At 49.7% G+C, this 18,218-nt stretch overlaps 8 protein-coding genes across 8 annotated transcripts; 4 read left to right on the forward strand and 4 right to left on the reverse strand.

Annotated features, from left to right (window-relative positions):
- Positions 1-463: 463 nt before the first annotated feature.
- N7455_011837 (putative RNA binding protein Jsn1) lies at positions 464-3,984 on the forward strand (the record flags this gene model as incomplete). The annotated part of the gene is made up of 2 exons (XM_040953882.2): positions 464-621; positions 687-3,984. 2 exons carry the CDS (start codon positions 464-466, stop codon positions 3,982-3,984), a joined length of 3,456 nt encoding a protein of 1,151 aa, XP_040815776.2.
- A 649-nt stretch (positions 3,985-4,633) lies between these two features.
- Positions 4,634-6,136, forward strand: N7455_011838 (MT-A70 family; the record flags this gene model as incomplete). Its single annotated transcript, XM_040953737.2, has 1 exon — positions 4,634-6,136. One exon carries the CDS (start codon positions 4,634-4,636, stop codon positions 6,134-6,136), a length of 1,503 nt encoding a protein of 500 aa, XP_040815754.2.
- A 507-nt stretch (positions 6,137-6,643) lies between these two features.
- Positions 6,644-8,608, forward strand: N7455_011839 (uncharacterized protein; the record flags this gene model as incomplete). Its single annotated transcript, XM_040953848.2, has 5 exons — positions 6,644-6,870; positions 7,046-7,555; positions 7,635-7,791; positions 7,839-8,171; positions 8,237-8,608. The coding sequence occupies 5 exons, from the start codon at positions 6,644-6,646 to the stop codon at positions 8,606-8,608; spliced, it is 1,599 nt and encodes a 532-aa protein (XP_040815623.2).
- A 265-nt stretch (positions 8,609-8,873) lies between these two features.
- On the reverse strand, positions 8,874-9,683 carry N7455_011840 (ubiquitin carboxyl-terminal hydrolase; the record flags this gene model as incomplete). The annotated part of the gene is made up of 2 exons (XM_040953957.2): positions 8,874-9,574; positions 9,635-9,683. The coding sequence occupies 2 exons, from the start codon at positions 9,681-9,683 to the stop codon at positions 8,874-8,876; spliced, it is 750 nt and encodes a 249-aa protein (XP_040815573.2).
- A 1,415-nt stretch (positions 9,684-11,098) lies between these two features.
- N7455_011841 (putative integral membrane protein) lies at positions 11,099-12,509 on the forward strand (the record flags this gene model as incomplete). The annotated part of the gene is made up of 4 exons (XM_040953969.2): positions 11,099-11,251; positions 11,342-11,844; positions 11,912-11,976; positions 12,046-12,509. 4 exons carry the CDS (start codon positions 11,099-11,101, stop codon positions 12,507-12,509), a joined length of 1,185 nt encoding a protein of 394 aa, XP_040815619.2.
- Positions 12,510-12,711: 202 nt separating this feature from the next.
- On the reverse strand, positions 12,712-13,862 carry N7455_011842 (putative mRNA decapping hydrolase; the record flags this gene model as incomplete). The annotated part of the gene is made up of 3 exons (XM_040953732.2): positions 12,712-12,953; positions 13,045-13,722; positions 13,781-13,862. The coding sequence occupies 3 exons, from the start codon at positions 13,860-13,862 to the stop codon at positions 12,712-12,714; spliced, it is 1,002 nt and encodes a 333-aa protein (XP_040815746.2).
- A 413-nt stretch (positions 13,863-14,275) lies between these two features.
- On the reverse strand, positions 14,276-16,427 carry rex4 (putative 3'-5' exonuclease; the record flags this gene model as incomplete). The annotated part of the gene is made up of 6 exons (XM_065606766.1): positions 14,276-14,329; positions 14,404-14,621; positions 14,713-14,787; positions 14,870-15,060; positions 15,464-16,069; positions 16,150-16,427. 6 exons carry the CDS (start codon positions 16,425-16,427, stop codon positions 14,276-14,278), a joined length of 1,422 nt encoding a protein of 473 aa, XP_065459932.1.
- A 325-nt stretch (positions 16,428-16,752) lies between these two features.
- Positions 16,753-18,188, reverse strand: N7455_011844 (ribosome biogenesis protein NOP53; the record flags this gene model as incomplete). Its single annotated transcript, XM_040953807.2, has 3 exons — positions 16,753-16,969; positions 17,024-17,968; positions 18,055-18,188. The coding sequence occupies 3 exons, from the start codon at positions 18,186-18,188 to the stop codon at positions 16,753-16,755; spliced, it is 1,296 nt and encodes a 431-aa protein (XP_040815702.1).
- Positions 18,189-18,218: the final 30 nt, after the last annotated feature.

Consider the following 18,218-nt stretch of genomic DNA (forward strand, 5'->3'; position numbering starts at 1 on the left):
GGGGCACCCGCAGATTGTCATACACCCCAAGCAAACGGTGAGATTATCATCAAAGACTCTCGACACTACACAGTGGTGGTTGCACTTGGAAAGCATCGGACTCGGTACGAAATATTCCCATAATCCATCTCAACTGTGTGGAATTGCTTTGTCGACCCCTCCCACTTTGCGACCTCCCGATAGCAACACACATATTTCGAACATCAACTAATTTCGAGTTCGGTTTCTAGTGTCCTCGATCTTTCACTCCATTTTTATCCCATGATTACTGTCCCACACTTCTGAACGATCGAGCTACATTTAATTTCCGACTTTACTCCGTTTTGGCATTCGCGCGGAGGTCATACTTTCGAAGAGATTCGGGCACTGCCTCGCTGAAGGCATAAAGTGATAATCCATAATGTTGCCGGTTTCGCGACCTGACGGTCAGATGAATTTCAATTACATCCCAACCACCCAACCCATGTCGGGTACCTCGACGGGGCGCAGCTCTCCCAGTGAACTGGCCGGGTCTGGGAACCCAAGAATGCCGTTTGGACCTTCCCCGGGGTCCATTGGCAGTTCGAGGCCGGGGGCTGGCTCCCCTTCTCATGATTTAGCATCACGTCTATACACGAAGCGGTAGGTTTGCTTCCTATGGGACATGAAAACGCGACAATTGGCTGACATCTTGACTCTTCTCGCAGAGCCCGTGAAATTCAAGCCCAAGAAGGCATCTCTCCTAGTATTTGGGGACCTCCTACTAGCGGCCATTCAACCCCGCTCCGCGAGAATATTCCCGAATCGCCGAGTCAAGATAGCTTTCCCGATTTGATGCCTACGACCAATGGCTCAATGGACAGCCCTGGTCGCCGGGCTCGCGCTGGCACAGTTCCATCTCGTTTCCCTCCAATGGGCACACTGAATGAGATGGATCTCCAGCAGCCTTATATGCCGCAGACTTCACGGCCAACACCCTCAACTAGTCCCTTTAGGCCTCCCGGCGTTTCCGGCATAGATACAAGTTCCAAGATCGCGAGTACAACCAGTGTGCCCAACCCGGCGTCGCTATCTCGCCTTCGAGCTGGTTCGATGCCACAAAGAAGCAACTTCTTGGGAGGTGGCGGCCCCTTCGGCCCATCGTTGTTTTCAACCAACTGGTCGACGGGTCGTGAGAGGGCCACAACTTTAACCAGCATTCGATCTTCGGAGGGGCCGACTTCGCCCAGCCACTCTGCTTTCTCGAGGGATGGACTTGCGGACACCGATGTGAAGACCTTGGATTACTTGGGGCTTGCTGAGACCCCCCAACAGGGAATGTCCTCTCTTGCACGTCCCTCGATGGAAGCTTTGATGCAGCAGCAGCAGCAGCAGCAACAGCAAGCTTCTGCGCTGCCGCCACTCCTGGCTGAGTTGGCGATGATGAAGAACAATAATCGATTCCGATCATACTCCGTCAATGCTAAGGAGAAGTACGCGGATGACGAGGATCTTGAATATGAGAGCCGTTACTCCCAACTTCCCTCCGGCAATATGACGCCAACCGCTGCTGCAACTGCGGCGCAACTTGCCGCCACACAGGCCCAGATTCACCAGCATAATCTCGCTGTCCAGGCTTTCGCCAGCCATGCCTCTGTTAGCAGACCCCGGGCGCGAACTGCTGGCATTTTGGAGGCACCTCCCCAGCGATCATCCATCCGCAACTACCTTGCCACACCTTCCCGCCTCGACAACAGCTTCAGTGCTGCTGACCTGCAGATCCCCGAGAACGGTGAATATGACGAATTGTCCGAGGCAGTTCAACTGATGCATCTTGGCGGTAACGGTATTCCAGCCATGGGTGGCCGACAGGCCGGCGAAATGGCAGATGAGAACAACCAGGATGGGCCTACCCGGGCACTTTGGATTGGTAGCATTCCCGTCTCCACTACTGTCACGTCACTAGAGGCCATCTTTGGCATGTATGGAAAGATCGAGTCTACTCGTGTTCTAACCCACAAGAACTGCGGATTTGTCAACTTTGATCGCCTTGACAGCGCCGTGCAAGCCAAGTCGCTGCTCAATGGCAAAGAGATTTTCCCAGGCGCAGGCCCCGTTAGAATTGGTTATGCCAAGGTTCCCGGTGCATCAGCCACCGGTACTCCTGGTGCAAATGGCATCCAGTCGTCTCCAACTCCTGACCAAAACTTCAGATCAAATCTTGCAACGGCAGATGGGGCGGATCGAGCGGACAACGCTAACGTTATCCCTCAGATTCCAGCTCTGGCTGATCTGTTGCCTGAGATGGTTCAAATCGTGCAAGAATTCGGCGCAAGTGAAGATGACTTGAAGAACATCACGGCAAGCATCCAGACTTCCATCGCGTTCAAGGCTTTCGAGGATGAGATCCCCTCGGTCCAGGAAACGAGCCAGTCCCGGATGTTCGACGCCCCTCGTCTCCGTGACATCCGGAAGCGCATTGATAATGGCGCATGCTCGATCCAAGAGATTGAGGAGACTGCCGAGGCCATGCTTCCTGAAGTTGCAGAGCTAGCCTCCGATTACTTGGGCAACACCGTGGTTCAGAAACTGTTTGAATTCTGCTCCGAATCTACCAAGGAGCAGATGCTGTCTCACATTGCACCCCATCTCTCCGAAATTGGTGTTCATAAGAATGGAACTTGGGCTGCACAGAAGATCATTGATGTCGCGAAGACTCCTGGGCAGATGCAGTTGATTGTTGATGCTCTCCGTCCTTACACTGTTCCTCTTTTCTTGGATCAGTATGGAAACTATGTCTTGCAGTGCTGCCTGCGATTTGCCAACCCCTTCAATAGCTTTATCTTTGAGTCTATGCTCAGCCGCATGTGGGAAATCGCCCAGGGACGTTTCGGCGCCCGAGCGATGCGAGCCTGTCTCGAAAGCCACCATGCCACCAAGGATCAGCAGCGGATGCTTGCATCTGCTATCGCTCTCCACAGTGTGCAGTTGGCTACTAATGCCAACGGAGCTCTTTTGCTGACTTGGTTCCTTGATACGTGCACTTTCCCTCACCGCCGAACAGTGTTGGCCCCGAGACTCGTGCCTCACCTTGTTCACCTCTGCACCCACAAGGTTGCCTACTTGACTGTTCTCAAGGTGATCAACCAGCGCAACGAGCCGGATGCTCGCGACATTGTTCTGAAGGCACTCTTCTTCAGTCCCGGCGATGAAGTTTTGGAGAAGATCCTGAGCGACCAGACATCTGGTGCGACTCTGATCTTCAAGGTCTTGACCACCCCGTTCTTTGACGAGTCTATGCGGACTGAAGTCGTGAAGAACGTGTCCAAGGTTCTCACAAAGCTCAAAGCTTCCCCAAGCCAAGGCTATAAGCGTCTGATGGATGAAGTCGGCCTCTCCTCGCGAGGTAGCGGTCGGGAGCATCACCACGGACGTGAGCACCCCACCCCGGAGAAACCGCAACACCGCCAATCCTCTCGCCACGGAAGCACAGGCTACCCAGCCCAACCTGCCATGGACAGACAGTATAATGGGCAATTTACTCCCAACGCGTTTGGACAGAACCCCGACAACCGTCCTATCTCCGCCGACCAGTCCAACCCCCCGCCCCTCGATCCATACTCTAGCAACGGACTCGGAAACCACTTGAACGGTCTTGGCGGTGCAGGCGGATACAGCCAGGAACCGCTGAGCCAGCAACAACTGCAATACCAAGCCTTCCTCGCGGCACAGGCTCGCGGCGTTTCCACGGGCTATCCTGGCATGCCAGGCGCCAACTATGGCTACCCAGCTGGCTCGCCTGCCGTGGATAACCTGCGATCTATGCAACCGCAGCAGGCTCCCCCGCTGTCCACCGGACCGAACCAGATGCTTCCCCAGAACAACTACCAACAGTTCAGCCCCGTTGGCAACCCTGCCCAGATGTATCAATACCCTCCGCAATACTACCCCCAGGCGCAGCCTGTGCAGGGGCAGTCGGGCGGAGGCCGACGTGGACGGGTGAGTTCATTCTCGGATCGACCCTAAACCGTGTAATGCGGCAATACTAACGTACATGCCTTTTTGCGCCCAGCGTTGATGCCATCTTCGCGTATGATTTCTAATCGATCTGCCTTCCCATCTACATGTATAAATTTTCTTGATCATCTTATCTTCTATTTTTTTCTCATATTTGAAGTTTCTCATGGAGACCAAGCGGGTTTATCTAGCTATGTGTTGTGATTTCACTGTCCTATCTCTTCGCCCTGATCGGACGCTGGATCGCCGGCAGGGGAGAATCGGACCGGGGAGAGGAACTGGATGCATGGGGAATCGGTGGTGAAAAAGTCTTGTGTCTCTTCTGGGTGGAGGCCCAGTTTTGTATCTTCAGCGTTTTTGAATGACCTTGTATCTTTGTGATCTTACGGTAGGCCTTTTTTTCTCTTCTGTCTATTGTTTTAAGATCGAGGTTTTGGCTGCCTAGTGGAGCATAGTGAATTGATGCAGATGTGGAAAGAGATTGTATCGTGCTGAATGTAAATAAATCGAATTCAATCGAAATGAAAAGAATCAATTTTATATCAAAATCCCTCCGATGTTGAATTTATATGAGGCTGAGAGCTGAAACCTCCACAACTACCCGGTGCAATCCGTCGCTCATTTCCACATCACCAACAAGAGAGATACAAGATCAGAAATGAGCAATAGTACCCAAGAGGAGACTGCCCTTCTCTTCCAGGATACAAATATATACCTACTCGACATCCCACATTCAATTGCGCTCGCGCAAGAAGGGAGACCAACACCACGCCAACAACCAGCCCCAGAATCCGGTTCAGGAACAGAAAAGAGCATACACAGAAAGACACTGAACCTCCTTTCATGCTCACCTATAAAAGAGCCATTCCCCTCTACTGAGCCTAAAAAGCCCGCTGCTCTCGCCAGGCTCCTCGACACCATTCCTATCTCTGAGAGGCGGTTCCACTCGGAACTGATACTGCCACTCGTAAGGGATTCCCTCGAAGCTATCAAGGCTGGATTTTCCCATTATCGCCGATGGTGCGAGGCTCGAGCTGTACCTAGTGAATCTGAACTTCATGACAGCACAGCCCCGAATCAGCATCCACGGAAGCGCCGGAGGGGAAACGATTATACGCCCTTGGATTCTGTGTCAAATGGCCATGTCTCGACCAAAAATGAACCGCCAATGATTCTATCGACTACCTCACCGAATGACTTTGAGGCCTTATCAGATCTTGCCATTACCAAAAATCCATCACCAGAGCCCGCAATAATCAGGGTTGGAAGCGGGCACGGTGATGAAACAAATCCTCCTTGTGAATATATCGTCCCACCGGAGTCGAGCTTTGTGCTTTGCACACTACCTCTATTTGAAGCCGAAGTCGACCGTCCATCTACATCTAATAACTACCCCATCCCCGGACTGCCCCATCACCAGAAATTCAATTTCATCCTCATGGACCCGCCCTGGCCAAACAAATCCGTGCGACGCAGTAAGCACTACCAAACACATCACTATTCCGAGATGGATGTGCTTACCGAAGGGTTACGGGATATACTCTGTGTACACTCGCACGACCCGAAAACAAAGCAGCGGCTACATCCATCTGAACCCTACTCGGAACCCCCGATCCAAAGCGAACAGTCTATAGCGGCGATATGGATCACGAATGCAGAAAAGGCCCGGCGAGCAGCATACGGGGCCTTGGCCGGCGCGGGCTTTTCTATCTGCGAGGAGTGGATCTGGGTCAAGACCACGTGGGACGGACAACCGATTTCAGCACTGGATGGTCTTTGGCGAAAACCGTATGAGATCCTTGTCATTGGCCGCAAGAGTGGTCATGATGCCAATGTCAACGGTAACGGTAACGCTGACAATACACCGCCCTTGTCTCAGATTGATGATCTGACACGGGTGAGTGAGGCCATTACGATGAGACGGGTCATCGCTGCGGTTCCGGACTTGCATTCTCGAAAACCGAACTTAAAATCCATTTTTGAGGATGTGTTTTTCACGGAGAATGGTCAACTCCAGGAGTATTCTGCTCTCGAGGTATTTGCGCGCAACTTGACGGCTGGTTGGTGGGCTGCTGGTAATGAGGTTCTCCGGTTCAACGCTCGTGAGTGCTGGGTTGATCCTGGGGGTGAGAGGGATGCAGACCTACATGAATGTGCATAACCATGCAAATCATGTTTTTAGGTCGGCCAGATGCGTTACGTTGGGTGATTTCCGATGCTGTCTATTGAATAAGCGGGGTTTGCCTATTGACTCAGCACTTATGTGTACGAGGTCATCCATGGATGATACATACTTGGTGCAGGTTGTATATGATGTATGTGGTGCTTGCATATTTGTACATACATGCCCAGGTGTATACATCGGAGCAGTCCTATGAGCTAGCACACCGCTTCCTTATTCCTTCCAGGGGGCCAAATCCCACGATCAGCGCGGCGGCCTTCCGCGCTGACAAAAGATTTTCATATTTTTTGATTCGAATTGCGAATGCAACACTCAATAAGTAATAAAATGGCTCCAATTTCTATTGCAATATATATCTTCTTTCAGAAAACGTGGGAAAACGTCTCTCGCTTAGATTGACGTGTGTAACCCCCTAAACCTGCCGAACGAATTCAGCCTCATTGAAATAGACAGAATTTTCCAAATTCCGTGGAAGATCTTCCAGAAATGGCGAAAGATCAAGAAAACGGTGCCAATGATGCAGCGGTCGATATTTCGGAACGTCCAAAATGTTTCAACAGCACATTTCAAGAAGTTCTCTTCGTCTTAACTGCCACGATGGCCATTGGCCAGCAATCATTCTTCCAGGGCTGTATTGTGGGAGTAACCGCATCAATTGGCAAGGATTTACATATGAATTCTGCTGAAATCACTTGGATCAATGCCGGTGCTTCGTACGTTCTCCCCACATTTTTCTACTTAATTTGAGTTTCCCTCGATCTGATCTGATCTGATCTTGATCTTTATCTCTTCCCATCCCCATATATGTCATACATCATACAACATACCCGTGGACGTCACACACCATGTATATTATACACCAACTAACCATGCACTCAACCACAACAGCCTCACAAGCGGTGCCTTCTTACTCACCTTTGGAAAGCTAGCCGACATGTTCGGACGCAAAGTCCTCTTCATAATCGGTATGGGCGGTTTCACCATCTCCCTACTAATCGCCGGCTTCGCAACAAACGCCATCTACATGGATGTCTTCTCTGGGGTTTTAGGTTTATTCGCAGCCGCAGTCGTCCCACCCGCGGTCGGCGCTCTAGGCGCTACTTACGAGAAACCCTCAAAACGCAAGAACCTTGCCTTTGCTTGCTTCAGCGCGGGAAATCCGCTGGGCTTTGTCGGCGGCATGATCATCTCTGGTGTCGCGGCGCATTTGTATAACTGGCGTGCTTCCTTTTGGGCTCTTGCCGTTGTTTATGCTATCTTTACCGTTTTGACTGTCTGGACGGTGCCGGCTGATGGGTTTGCTAGGACGCCTTTGAGTGTTCAGGCTTTGAAGCAGTTTGATCTTCTTGGGATGGGGTTGGTTGTTGTTGGGTTTGCGTTCTTTTCGAGTTCGCTTTCGTATGTTTTCTTTTTCCCTGGTGAATTGTATACATGTCTTCTTGGGATATCCGCTGACTTGACTATTTTTTATATATAGGCTGGCTGGAGATGCTCCAGATGGTTGGAAAACGGGATACGTCCTTGCTCTGTTTATTGTGGGATTTTTCCTGCTCGTGGTGTTTCTGTATTGGCAATCTGTTGCTACAAACCCTCTCATGCCTCTCTGGGTCTGGCGAGATCGTAACTTCTCTCTTGTATGTGTGCTCACTTTCCAAGATATATATCGAAACTAACTGTTCAGCTCATTGGAACTTGCTCCCTTGGCTTCATGGGGTTCTCGGCCGTCAGCTTTTTCCTTTCCCTCTACCTTCAAAACCTGAAACATCTGTCTGCCCTTGAGATTACCGTCCAGCTACTCCCAATGGTTGTCAGCGGAGTGTTGGTCAACGTTGTCTGCGGTCTGGTATTGCACCGCATAAGCAACAAAATATTAACCGGCATCGGAGCACTGGCGTATACAGCCGCGTTCCTTATCCTAAGCTTCATGAAGCAGGAATCTAGCTATTGGGCATTTATTTTTCCAGGGCTAGTTCTTGTCGTTGTTGGTGCTGACATCCAATTCAACGTCACAAATGTACATTTAACACCCCGCGTCATTCCCATTCCTTGTCTTTGGGAGTATGGACTAACTTCATCTAGATGTACGTCATGTCCACCCTCCCGCCATCCCAGCAATCCGTCGCCGGCGGTATCTTCAACACCGTCATCAAGTTGTGTAGCAACCTGGGCGTTGGTATTGCTACTTCTGTGCAGAGCTCGGTCGCTCTTAGTATGACCGCCTCCACGCCTGCGATTCGGCCTTATCTCTCGGTTTATTGGTTTGCGGCTGCAGCTTCGGGAGCATCTTTGCTTTTGGTGCCATTCTTGACAATTGGTAAACAGGGCAACTCTGTCCCGCAAAATGAGCAGTTGGTCCCCGAAGAGGAGATCGGCGAGAAGACAGCCGATACTCCTAATACGGATTCTGTTATTTCTTCTACTGTTGATATCACCGAGCATGAGAAGAGGTAGCCTACTGGGTTGACCTTTTTAGTCTCGAAGAGAGTCGGCATTGGGATTGAAAAGCAAAAATGTGTGCAATATTTGAAATATCACAGTTCGGATATATCATAACTATTCTTTCGGCGGAATGTCAGACACAGACACATATTATTAAATGTACTTGATAACATACTATTGCCTTCAAGGCACAGCTCAAAAAGACATCCCATGTATCCGAATACCAGATCCAGAAACACCCCCGAAAAGAACAAATTCATCCCCAATTCCTCCTACTCTAATCAAACAAAGGCCCCAAACTAACCAAACTAAACCTCAAATCCGGATTCCCACCCTGTGCCTCCATCTTCAAAAACCTCCGAACCCCCAACTCCAACGCCGCCTCACTAAGCGCATCCTCCCCCTCCTCAAGAACCCCCCTCGCCAAAGGCCCCTTCCTCCTCCCATCCAACTCCCAAAGCGTCCCATCAACCCCCCTAACAAAAGCAACAAAATGCAAATCGACATTATCCTCCGCCGCCGGCGCCGCCGTATCCCCCAGTTTCGCCGCACCAGCATGCGCACTCTCCAGCGCCTTACTATCATACAGCAGATCCGCACGCTGGATCGGCTCCAGTCCCTCAGCTTCACGGAGCAAGGTATCCAAATCCGAGCCGGGGATGACATGTTTCCGGGCCTCGCCGTTTGAAACCGCGTGCAGAAGTCCGATCAGTCCACATGCGTTCCGGATTGTCTGCTTGAACCACATTACGGGCTCGGAGGGCCCGGAGCCTGTGTATGTTGGTTTGGAGGAGTCTTCGCTTTCGCGGGAGGCTTCGTAGGTTTGCGAGACGGGGAAGACGAGGAGGAGGGCTTGGGAGGGGCGTGGGACGAAGGCTAGGAGGTCTGGCTCGTCGATGGAGAATACATCGGTGAAGCCTAGGGTTGGGGCTAGGCCTAGTTGGTGGACTAGGTGGGACATTACTTCTGGGTTGTTTTCTGGTGAGGGGTTAGTTTGGGGTTTGGGGATGGGGGATGGGGGATGAGGTGAGGGCGGACCTAGTGGCACGAAGGCCTTTTGGGTGGTTGGGACATCGACGTGTGCCATGGTGTTGTGATTATTTGGTGGTTTGGGTGATTATGGTTATGGTTATGGTTATGGTGATGTTGTATGTCTTTGGGCTAAGGTGAGGTTTGAGAGGGGGGAAGGATCGAAGGATTGCGGGGTCCGTTTCCACGTTTTCTATGGGGGCCGATATTAATTGCTTTAATTGCTGCTTAAATTGGATTTGATCGTACTTTAATTGCACTTTGATAGTTGGATATACTCCGTAGTCCTCTTATGTTTGAGTTGAAAAAGAGATAGATGAACTGAATTAATATGAAACATGAGAATTATGTATCTGTCTTGGGTTGTACTTGCAATTGGAGTAACTAAGCAATAACTTTGGAAACCTGAGAAATAAGGTTGTTTCAGGCAGAACATTGTTTGCAGTTTGTCGTTTGCCATTTTCACGTGGGCCATACGTTCATCCCTACCTACTCCGTATGTAACGTATTAATAGCAACAGAAACCTCCTATGTAAGTTAAAATTTGACACTTCCGCATTGACCTGCTATAAAATCAAGATTTACCTCGCTCAACGTCCCAAAAGGAGAACTTTAATTACCGAGGCACTGCTAGTCCCCGCTGTTGGGGAAATGTGAACAAGTAAGAGTGGGCGATAACAGGGCCATGACAAAGCCACACGCTAAATGCCTAGTTAGGCGGATACCTGAGGATACCTGAGGATACCGGAGAAAGCCATTGTTTCCTTGAAGACACTAGTGGAGGCCGTTAGCGTCGGACTGATCATGATCGCCATTTTGCTTGCTTTAACAGACCGGATAAAAGAGTGGCCAGTCTTTCTGAAAACATCTAGTGTCCACTAGTAGTAACTGGATTGGCACACTAAGTTCCCGTGTCAATTCCGGAGCTCGTAAAAAAAAACAAAAAATTATGGGAACGGGGGGGAAGTCAAAAATCAAGCTACACTGTCTAGAACCCAACGGCATGGTAGCTTTGACGACTCTGCCGAAAACTGCCCAAATCGGCCCTCCTGAAACCCTAGTGGAATTCCTTATGCCGAATGTCCGTTTTCTTGTCTCACTCCCACATGGCATGGGGTACTTTTAATATTTAAAACACTTTACAATCATATATTGTTAATTAATATATCCTAGATGTTTTGCATGACTTGATGGGGGAATACATTCTAGCTCCTATTCAAATCCAATTGATCCTGGATAAACCTCTTGAGGTGTGCCGTGTCGTCGATCATCTCAGGGCTAGCTTAGCGTTGATTTCTTGGGTCAACCAAAGACTCCATTTTGGGCCGGTCAAGGGCTAAAAGGCTCTAGTTCTTCGATGTTTGCCCCTGTGTTTTGTAGGTTTTAGCGGGTCGTGACAGGAGAACGTACTTATTAAGAATCCTTCTCCCCCACACATATGAATCCTTCTCGGCATGTCAAACCTCTGCCGATATGACCGATGAACAGCAAAGAAAGACGGCGGTTCAGACCGTCGCCGCGGTCTTCCTGCCTATCGCCACCATCACGGTGATGCTGCGCATCTATGTGCGCGGTTGGATCGTAAAGGCATTTGGATGGGATGATGGGGTTATGGTAATAGCATTGGTATGTTCAATCTTGAATCCTTCCCGATCTTCCCGAACCTGTTCTTGTGGAGTTTATAACCAGAAATCTAACAAACTCAATCTACCACAGCTATGGTATGCCATGTTCTGTGGAACCATGATCGGAGGCTCGATTTATGGTACAGGTCATAAGCTGGAAAACCTCACTGTCGAAAATCGCCTCACCGCAATGAAATACTGGTGGCTTTGCGAAATCGCCTACTGCTTCGCCTCGGTTGGATGCAAGATCTCCGTCTGCATCTTCTTAATGCGCATCACTATCAGACCCCTCCACATCTGGACCCTCTATACCGTCATGGCCTTGACTGTCATCGCCGGCCTGGTTTTCATGTTCCTCATGCTCCTCCAGTGCAGGCCACTGGAATACTTCTGGACAAAGCTGGCCCACGATCCTACTATTATAGGGAAATGTATGGATATGAAGATCATCGTTATCATGACCTACATTTACAGTGGATTTGCCGCATTGTGTGATTTCACCGTCGGCATCTTGCCCATCTTCCTCGTCCGCAAACTTCACATGAAGCGCCAGACCAAGATCGCCGTTATGGGAATCTTAAGCATGGCTTGCATGTATGTTTTTTTTTTTTTTCATCTCGGGGTTTCCATTCTTCCAGATCACTAACAAGAGATTCCATAGTGCTTCATCCGCGGTTATCGTCCGTGTCCCCTTCGTCGCAACATTCTATGACCCCGACTTCCTCTGTATGTCCCTTACCCTCTCCAAATAATACACCAAGACATGAAGAAATCTAACCAACCCCGTCATTATAGACGCAACATACCAGATCGCCATCTGGTCCAACGTCGAAGCAGGCCTAGGCATCACAGCCGGTAGTCTCGCAACCCTCCGACCCCTCCTCCGCATCTGGACCGGCTCCCACTCAGACCCATACTACTCATCTGGATTTCCCGGCGGACGCTCACGGTCTGCCTCGCGCCCGTTGGGAGGACCTGAAAACCGACCTTTTCCTTTAGGCTCGCTGGACGACAGCGGGCAGTCTCGCTTGAGACCGGATAAGCTTGCCGTCACTGTCACGACTATCCAGAGTCAGAGAGATCCTCAAGACACCACCTATTCCACGAGCCCGAGTAGCAGTGAGGAGAGGTTGACTATTGATCGGCCTTCGCCTCGATTGCCTGATCTGGGGTTGGGGATTCATCGCACATTTGAGGTTACGCAGACTTCCACGGAAAGGGATGACGCTGAACGGATCATTGTGCGGGAACATGTATGATTGAACAACGTGTAGATATGACTTTAAAATGTATATACTAATACCTTATTTCCATTAACTTTTTCGTTGTTTTCAGGATTTGTATACTGTAATGCTTTCTGGTTAGATCTATAGCGTTGCAGGTGTTGTATTTGATTCATTCAGTCATTAGAGCCTTTTTGGTCAATATGTATCTGATATAGCCTCAAAAACAACTCCCCCTCTATCGACCAGGCTGCTTTCCCTGCTTCAAAGGCAGGAAAATATCCGTCCACAGCTCACTAGCCTCACCCAGGGAGTATGTCAAATCAACATCAGCCAGACTAGGATCCCCATCTCCAGACAAAGTCTCAAGCTGCGAGATCAAGTTCTCCAATCCAAAAGCCTTACCCGTTGCCTGCGTTGCACCAGCTTCGAGCATAACATTGACAACATGGATATGGAAATGGTAGTAAGTCGGTTGGTCTGTGGTATTCAAAGTCAGCAAAAAACACTCCCCTCACCGAATATCCAGTGCAACACAATGCAACACAATGTAATCCCCCAAACAACTCACAATGAACATAAAGCTTAATCTGATCCTCCTCCAAACCAGGATACATAGAAACCGTAGCCTCAAGCACCCTCTCCCTCAAATACTTCAACCAAGGCACAAAACTCCTCTTCAAATCCCTCAAACTCCAAATATCCCTCCTCTCCACCAAAGCCAACAAATGCAACGACCCCAAACTCTTCCGATCCCAATTCAAATCAGGCAACATCAAAAACCCATCTTCAGGCCCGTGTCCCTCATCCCGCAAAATCACATCTTCCTGCTCCGTCCTTCCTTCCAGAATATTAAACACCCAGCCCAGCTGTCCCTCCTCGCGCTTCGCGTGCATGTACGGCCGCACGTGCGTGCGGTATATCTCCGCCGTCTCGGTTACCATGCGCAGCTGCTGGTCCGAGTATTTCTTGATGTGTCGGGCGGTGCAGGGCCAGATGAGGTTGAGTTTCAGGTCTTGTTGTGGGTTGGCTGCTTCGGCGGGTGTTGGGTCGTTGTTGTGGCCGCCTGAGGAGGCGAGGTACCATCGGTAGATGTCGTTGTCGCCTAGGTTGTTGATTCGAGTGATTGCGGCGTGGAAGGCTTGGAGGATTGCTAGGGATTCGGTTGCGAAGGCGGCTCGTTCGGCTACTAGGATGCCTTGTGTGTTGTCGATTGTGCCTAGGAGGGCGATTCTTCGGCCGTTTTGGTCTGGAGGGGGGTTTTTTTTAGTCTTTTGGTTGCGGGGTGAGGGGTGGGTGAGGCGGACCTTGTTTGAGGAGCTTGGTCACTTGGAATTTGGTGATTAGGGCCTCTGGGGCGAGGTCCGAGGTTTCTGGGGAGTCGGCCATGTTTAGAGGCTTAATGCTGGGTTGTAGGGAGGTTCAAGATGTTTTTTTGTATGATTTATCCAGCTTTATCGGGTGGGGCGGTCAGGCTTATCGTTTTGGTGTAGATCTATGAGATGGTGTTGTTGCAATGCCTTGATACTTCAGTTTATTGTTAGAACTTATCTATATAATACTGTAGCTTTGATATTCTGGTACATTGAGCCCTAAGTGTATCCATTGAGCCATAGACAGTTGCTCTCAAGCCTTCTTCAACACATAGTTCTTATTTGATAAAGATTATAAGGAGTTTTCAGTACTCAGTTTCAAGCAAAATTAAGTATATATCACAAAATTATGCTATTAGATGCATTGATATACAACCTAGATTCCACAAAAAGCCTCCATCAACTCCATCCTAACCCAACAAGCCTTCCTCAAGCAGCAGCAGACTCCTTTCCATTCGTTACTGATGTTGGGGTTGTATGCATCTAATAGACAATTAGAAACGAACCAAGAAAAAAGAATCCCCCAGATAGATTAGGATTAGAGGGGAAAAACATACCGCGTCCGCAAACTGCAGCCACTCCTCCACTCCCTTGACAAAAGTGTCATCTGCCGCAGGAAGAGCCTCATGTCCCCATACTACAAACTCATCAAAGGTTGACTGCATCTCCATAATCTTCACCGGTTCCTCGGGCTCAGTCTCTGCATCCTCAACGCCGTCACTGTCTGCCCGTTGAGTTGCGGGTAACACGCGGTCTGTGGGTGTTGCGACTACACCTATATATATCCAATGGTATAGAGTTAGCCAATCATAATTCAATTGCAGTTTGCATACTTTTGGGGAGCTTATTTGGGCGTTCTCTCGTACCTTGATAGCCATCAGGAAGGGCGACGCGCCGACCTCGAAGTTTGCGTCCGCGGAAATGCGCCGTTAGTGTATTATCTGGATATAAAAGAGATGTTAGCTTTTGTGTGTACATTGGTCCATCTGGATTTCTCTAGCCAGAGCTGTTTGTCTTGCATACCCTTTTCGTCTTTCACTGTCCAATACCGATCCAAGGAATCAATTGGCCCGTCGTGGTGAATCCGGCATGGAATGATATTAGGTGTGCATTGCAGAGTCGAGACTTTCTTTTCGGATTGTGAGCTCGCTGGCTGGATGGCGTACATGTCGGGCATTGTGTCGGTTGCTCTTCGTAGAGGACGGGTCTGAAGGCTAGCGGGGCAGTAACGGTGTAATCCGGGATATTTGGTAGGATTAATTGGTTGCCAGTCTTTTCTTATGTTGTTGAACTTTGTAACCGGAGAGGTATTGCCTTGGTTCTGCGGTCTGGGTGGTTGCGCTGATTCTTGCAAAAGATTGGAGGTGAGGCGCGACGCGTTCTTCCGTTCTCCGCGTTAAGTGGAAATTCGACGACTACAAATATCTACTTAACTAGTTATCTCTACAAGTACATTATAGATGTTTCAATGCATTTGAAGTCGTGAAAGTAAAATAAAAAAATAGAAACTTCTAAATTCTCGTGATAATGCAAAACTTCAATTGGCAATGATCGGGGTATACATGTACAGAGTATCTAAGCATGTCTCTTCGAAAGCTATATCGAATATTCAACCACATCAGCGCTTGCGTGTGGTCTTCTTCTTCTTCTTCTTTTTCTGGCCCTCGCCCTTCTCCCCTAGTGTCGGCAATCATGCGAGCGGGCCACTTCTTCAAGTGCTCCCGCTCAAACGCATCCTTCTCCCGACGATACAAAGCCATCGTAGCCCGAGCATCTTCCACACTAGAATGCGATCCTTCCTGGATCGTGATTCCCAAGAACTCCTCAGCCAACATCTTCAACCGTGGTGATCCACCACCCGCGATCCTCCGATATGGCGCGTGCTTGCTCGTGTCTCGGATATCGCGCTTGGGATGACTGAGGAGGAGAGCGTCCAAATCATTGCTGACGGCATGACCGACGAGAATACGGTCCTTCATGATATCTGCAATTTCTTTTTGGACGTGCTCAAGGGTTCGTGCCTCCACCATGTGCTTCGGGGCAATCCCGCTCACATGCGTGCGCCAGTCCGTGACCATCTCCTTCGGGCGCACGTAGGAGTCGTATATTTGGTCGCCGTTGAAGTTCACCACACTGACGCGGGCAAGTGCAGAGTCGCTGTCGGGGTTTGGTCCGACGCCCACCATTTCACAATCCATTGCGACATATTTTCCTAGATCGGCGCTGGAGGTGGATAGTTAGTAGCTGATAGTAAAGGGACAGTCCAAAGAATATGGCTGTATGATCGGTGATCTAGCACTTACGTTGATGAACGGCCTTCATTTTCCTTGTGACGCGAACTCGTCTCGACCTTAGCGGGTACAGCGGCTGAATCGCCAGTCTCTTTCTTATCAGACATTCTCTTGCGCTTGAGGGTTGGTTTGGCGTCTTGGTTATATGGCTTTTGCTTCTCTGTCAACTTGCGTTTCTTCACGATGCCATCTCCGGATTCGCGGTCGGAGGGCTTGCGCTTGACAGTAGGATCTTTCTTCAACGTCGCCTGCAGCTTCTTCCAATTACTGGAAAGCGCTGTCTTGTCCATTCTGTGTTCTGGTGGTGAGAGAGAAGATGGGAAAGATAAAAAAAGACGATAAGCAAGTAAATTTTCGGGACCCACTTTTTTATTTTGGGGTTGATAGTTGACCAGGTAGCGACTGGACTTTATACTTGGACTATGTTGTCGATAGGTCAATACTATGTACAATTTATATACGATATATATACAATTATTACAAATAGAATGATTACTCTGGTTTAAGTGCTTGAAAAGTATTGAAATGAAACCTGATCCTAACTCATCTAACCTTAGGACCACATTATATGTCCAGATAACAAAATGCACGCGCTTTTAGAGGGAATATGCAAAATCATTCGTACCCAGTCTTGAAATCCTTCGCAGCCCACTTCTCCGTGATCTGTCGTCTGGCCTTGCGTGCCTGGGTAATTGGTGTGCGGGACTCGAGCTTACCCTGAACGATCAATGTTCGGAATCGGTCATCCAAGAGATTGCCTTCCGGCTTCAAGAGACGTAGAGAATCCTGCAGCTCATCAGGAAGCACCAGCTCCAATGGCTGCTCGGGTACACTGCAATAACTTGTTAGCCGCAACATCGATATATGAAAATGAACAAAAACGTACGCTTTCTTGCCACCGAAGGTCTTCCTGCGGAGGGCAATGTCATCACCGTCTTCAGAATCATCCGCATCTGACTGATTCTCACCCTCGAGCTCCCGTTGCTGGATTTGCTCGGTGATCTTGAGAATATGCTGGGCCTGTTCATCTCTCTTTATCCGCGCTGCCTCCCACTTCGCTTTCCCCTCTGCTGCCTTGCGTCGGATGACCTTGTTGCGCTGTGTCTTGGACTTCCGCTCGGGACGCTTCTTGTTCAGCCACTCGGACTTCTCGTACTCGCTTTCGAAGCCCTCCCAGGCACTCTCGTCATCCGACTTCACCTCGCCGTTGTCGTTCTGGGCCTCCTCAATCAGACGCTGCTTCTCAGCTTCCTTGGCCTCTTCTTCTAACCGCAGCTTCTCAGCCTCGACTGCCTTGGCACCATGTGTTTCCAATAGTTTGTCCCACTCTTCGAACACAGGGTTGTAACTGGTTCCGGCGTGAGGCATCTTAACAGAGGGGATGGGCTTTCCGTTGGCAGCAAGTGAGATCGGTGCATGTTTTAATGTGACCGGCTCAACCTTGGGCTTGGGCTTCTGCAGGAAATCAAAGCGAGGGTCGTCGTACGTGAGCGTGGGTTCGGCATCCTCCGCCCACGGATCGTAGAAGTCATTTTCGGTCTTCTTGCCCAGAGGGTTTCCCTCCTTTGCTACTTGCTTCAAGCGGAGATATTCCTTTTTGCTAACCCAGTCGCTCTTGGGCTTCTTCGTCTTCGGCTCAATGACTCCGTCGGTGACGTTCGGGTTTACACGCTTCCGGCCGTCCAGGGCGGGGATCATTGACCGCTGGGCAAGGATCTCGTCTGACTTGAGGGGCTTCTTTTGCTTTTTGGCGATAGACTTGCGCACATCTTCATTACCGACAGTATCGAGAACAAAAAGCTCGTCGGAAGGCTTTTCCGAGACAAGACCACTAGCAGGCAAAGAGTATTAGAATCTCAGTTTGAAAGTAAGGAGCCAAAAAAAAAAAAAAAGAAAAAGGAGCAAAGATAGGCCTACCCTGTGATCTCGGCGTCCTTCAGATCGCGCAAACCCTCCTGCACGGCGGTGATATCGACATTCTTGCGCCACGCCTTCTTGCCCTTACGGGAAGCTTGCTTGAATTGCTTGGGGGCATCCACTGAGGTCGACATTGTGGAAAACAACAGAGACAGACAGTCAAC

The sequence above is a fragment of the Penicillium solitum genome (genome assembly GCF_028829755.1).
Source record: "Penicillium solitum strain IBT 25940 chromosome Unknown utg000009l_segment0_segment0, whole genome shotgun sequence".
NCBI classification, from domain to species: Eukaryota; Fungi; Ascomycota; class Eurotiomycetes; order Eurotiales; family Aspergillaceae; genus Penicillium; species Penicillium solitum.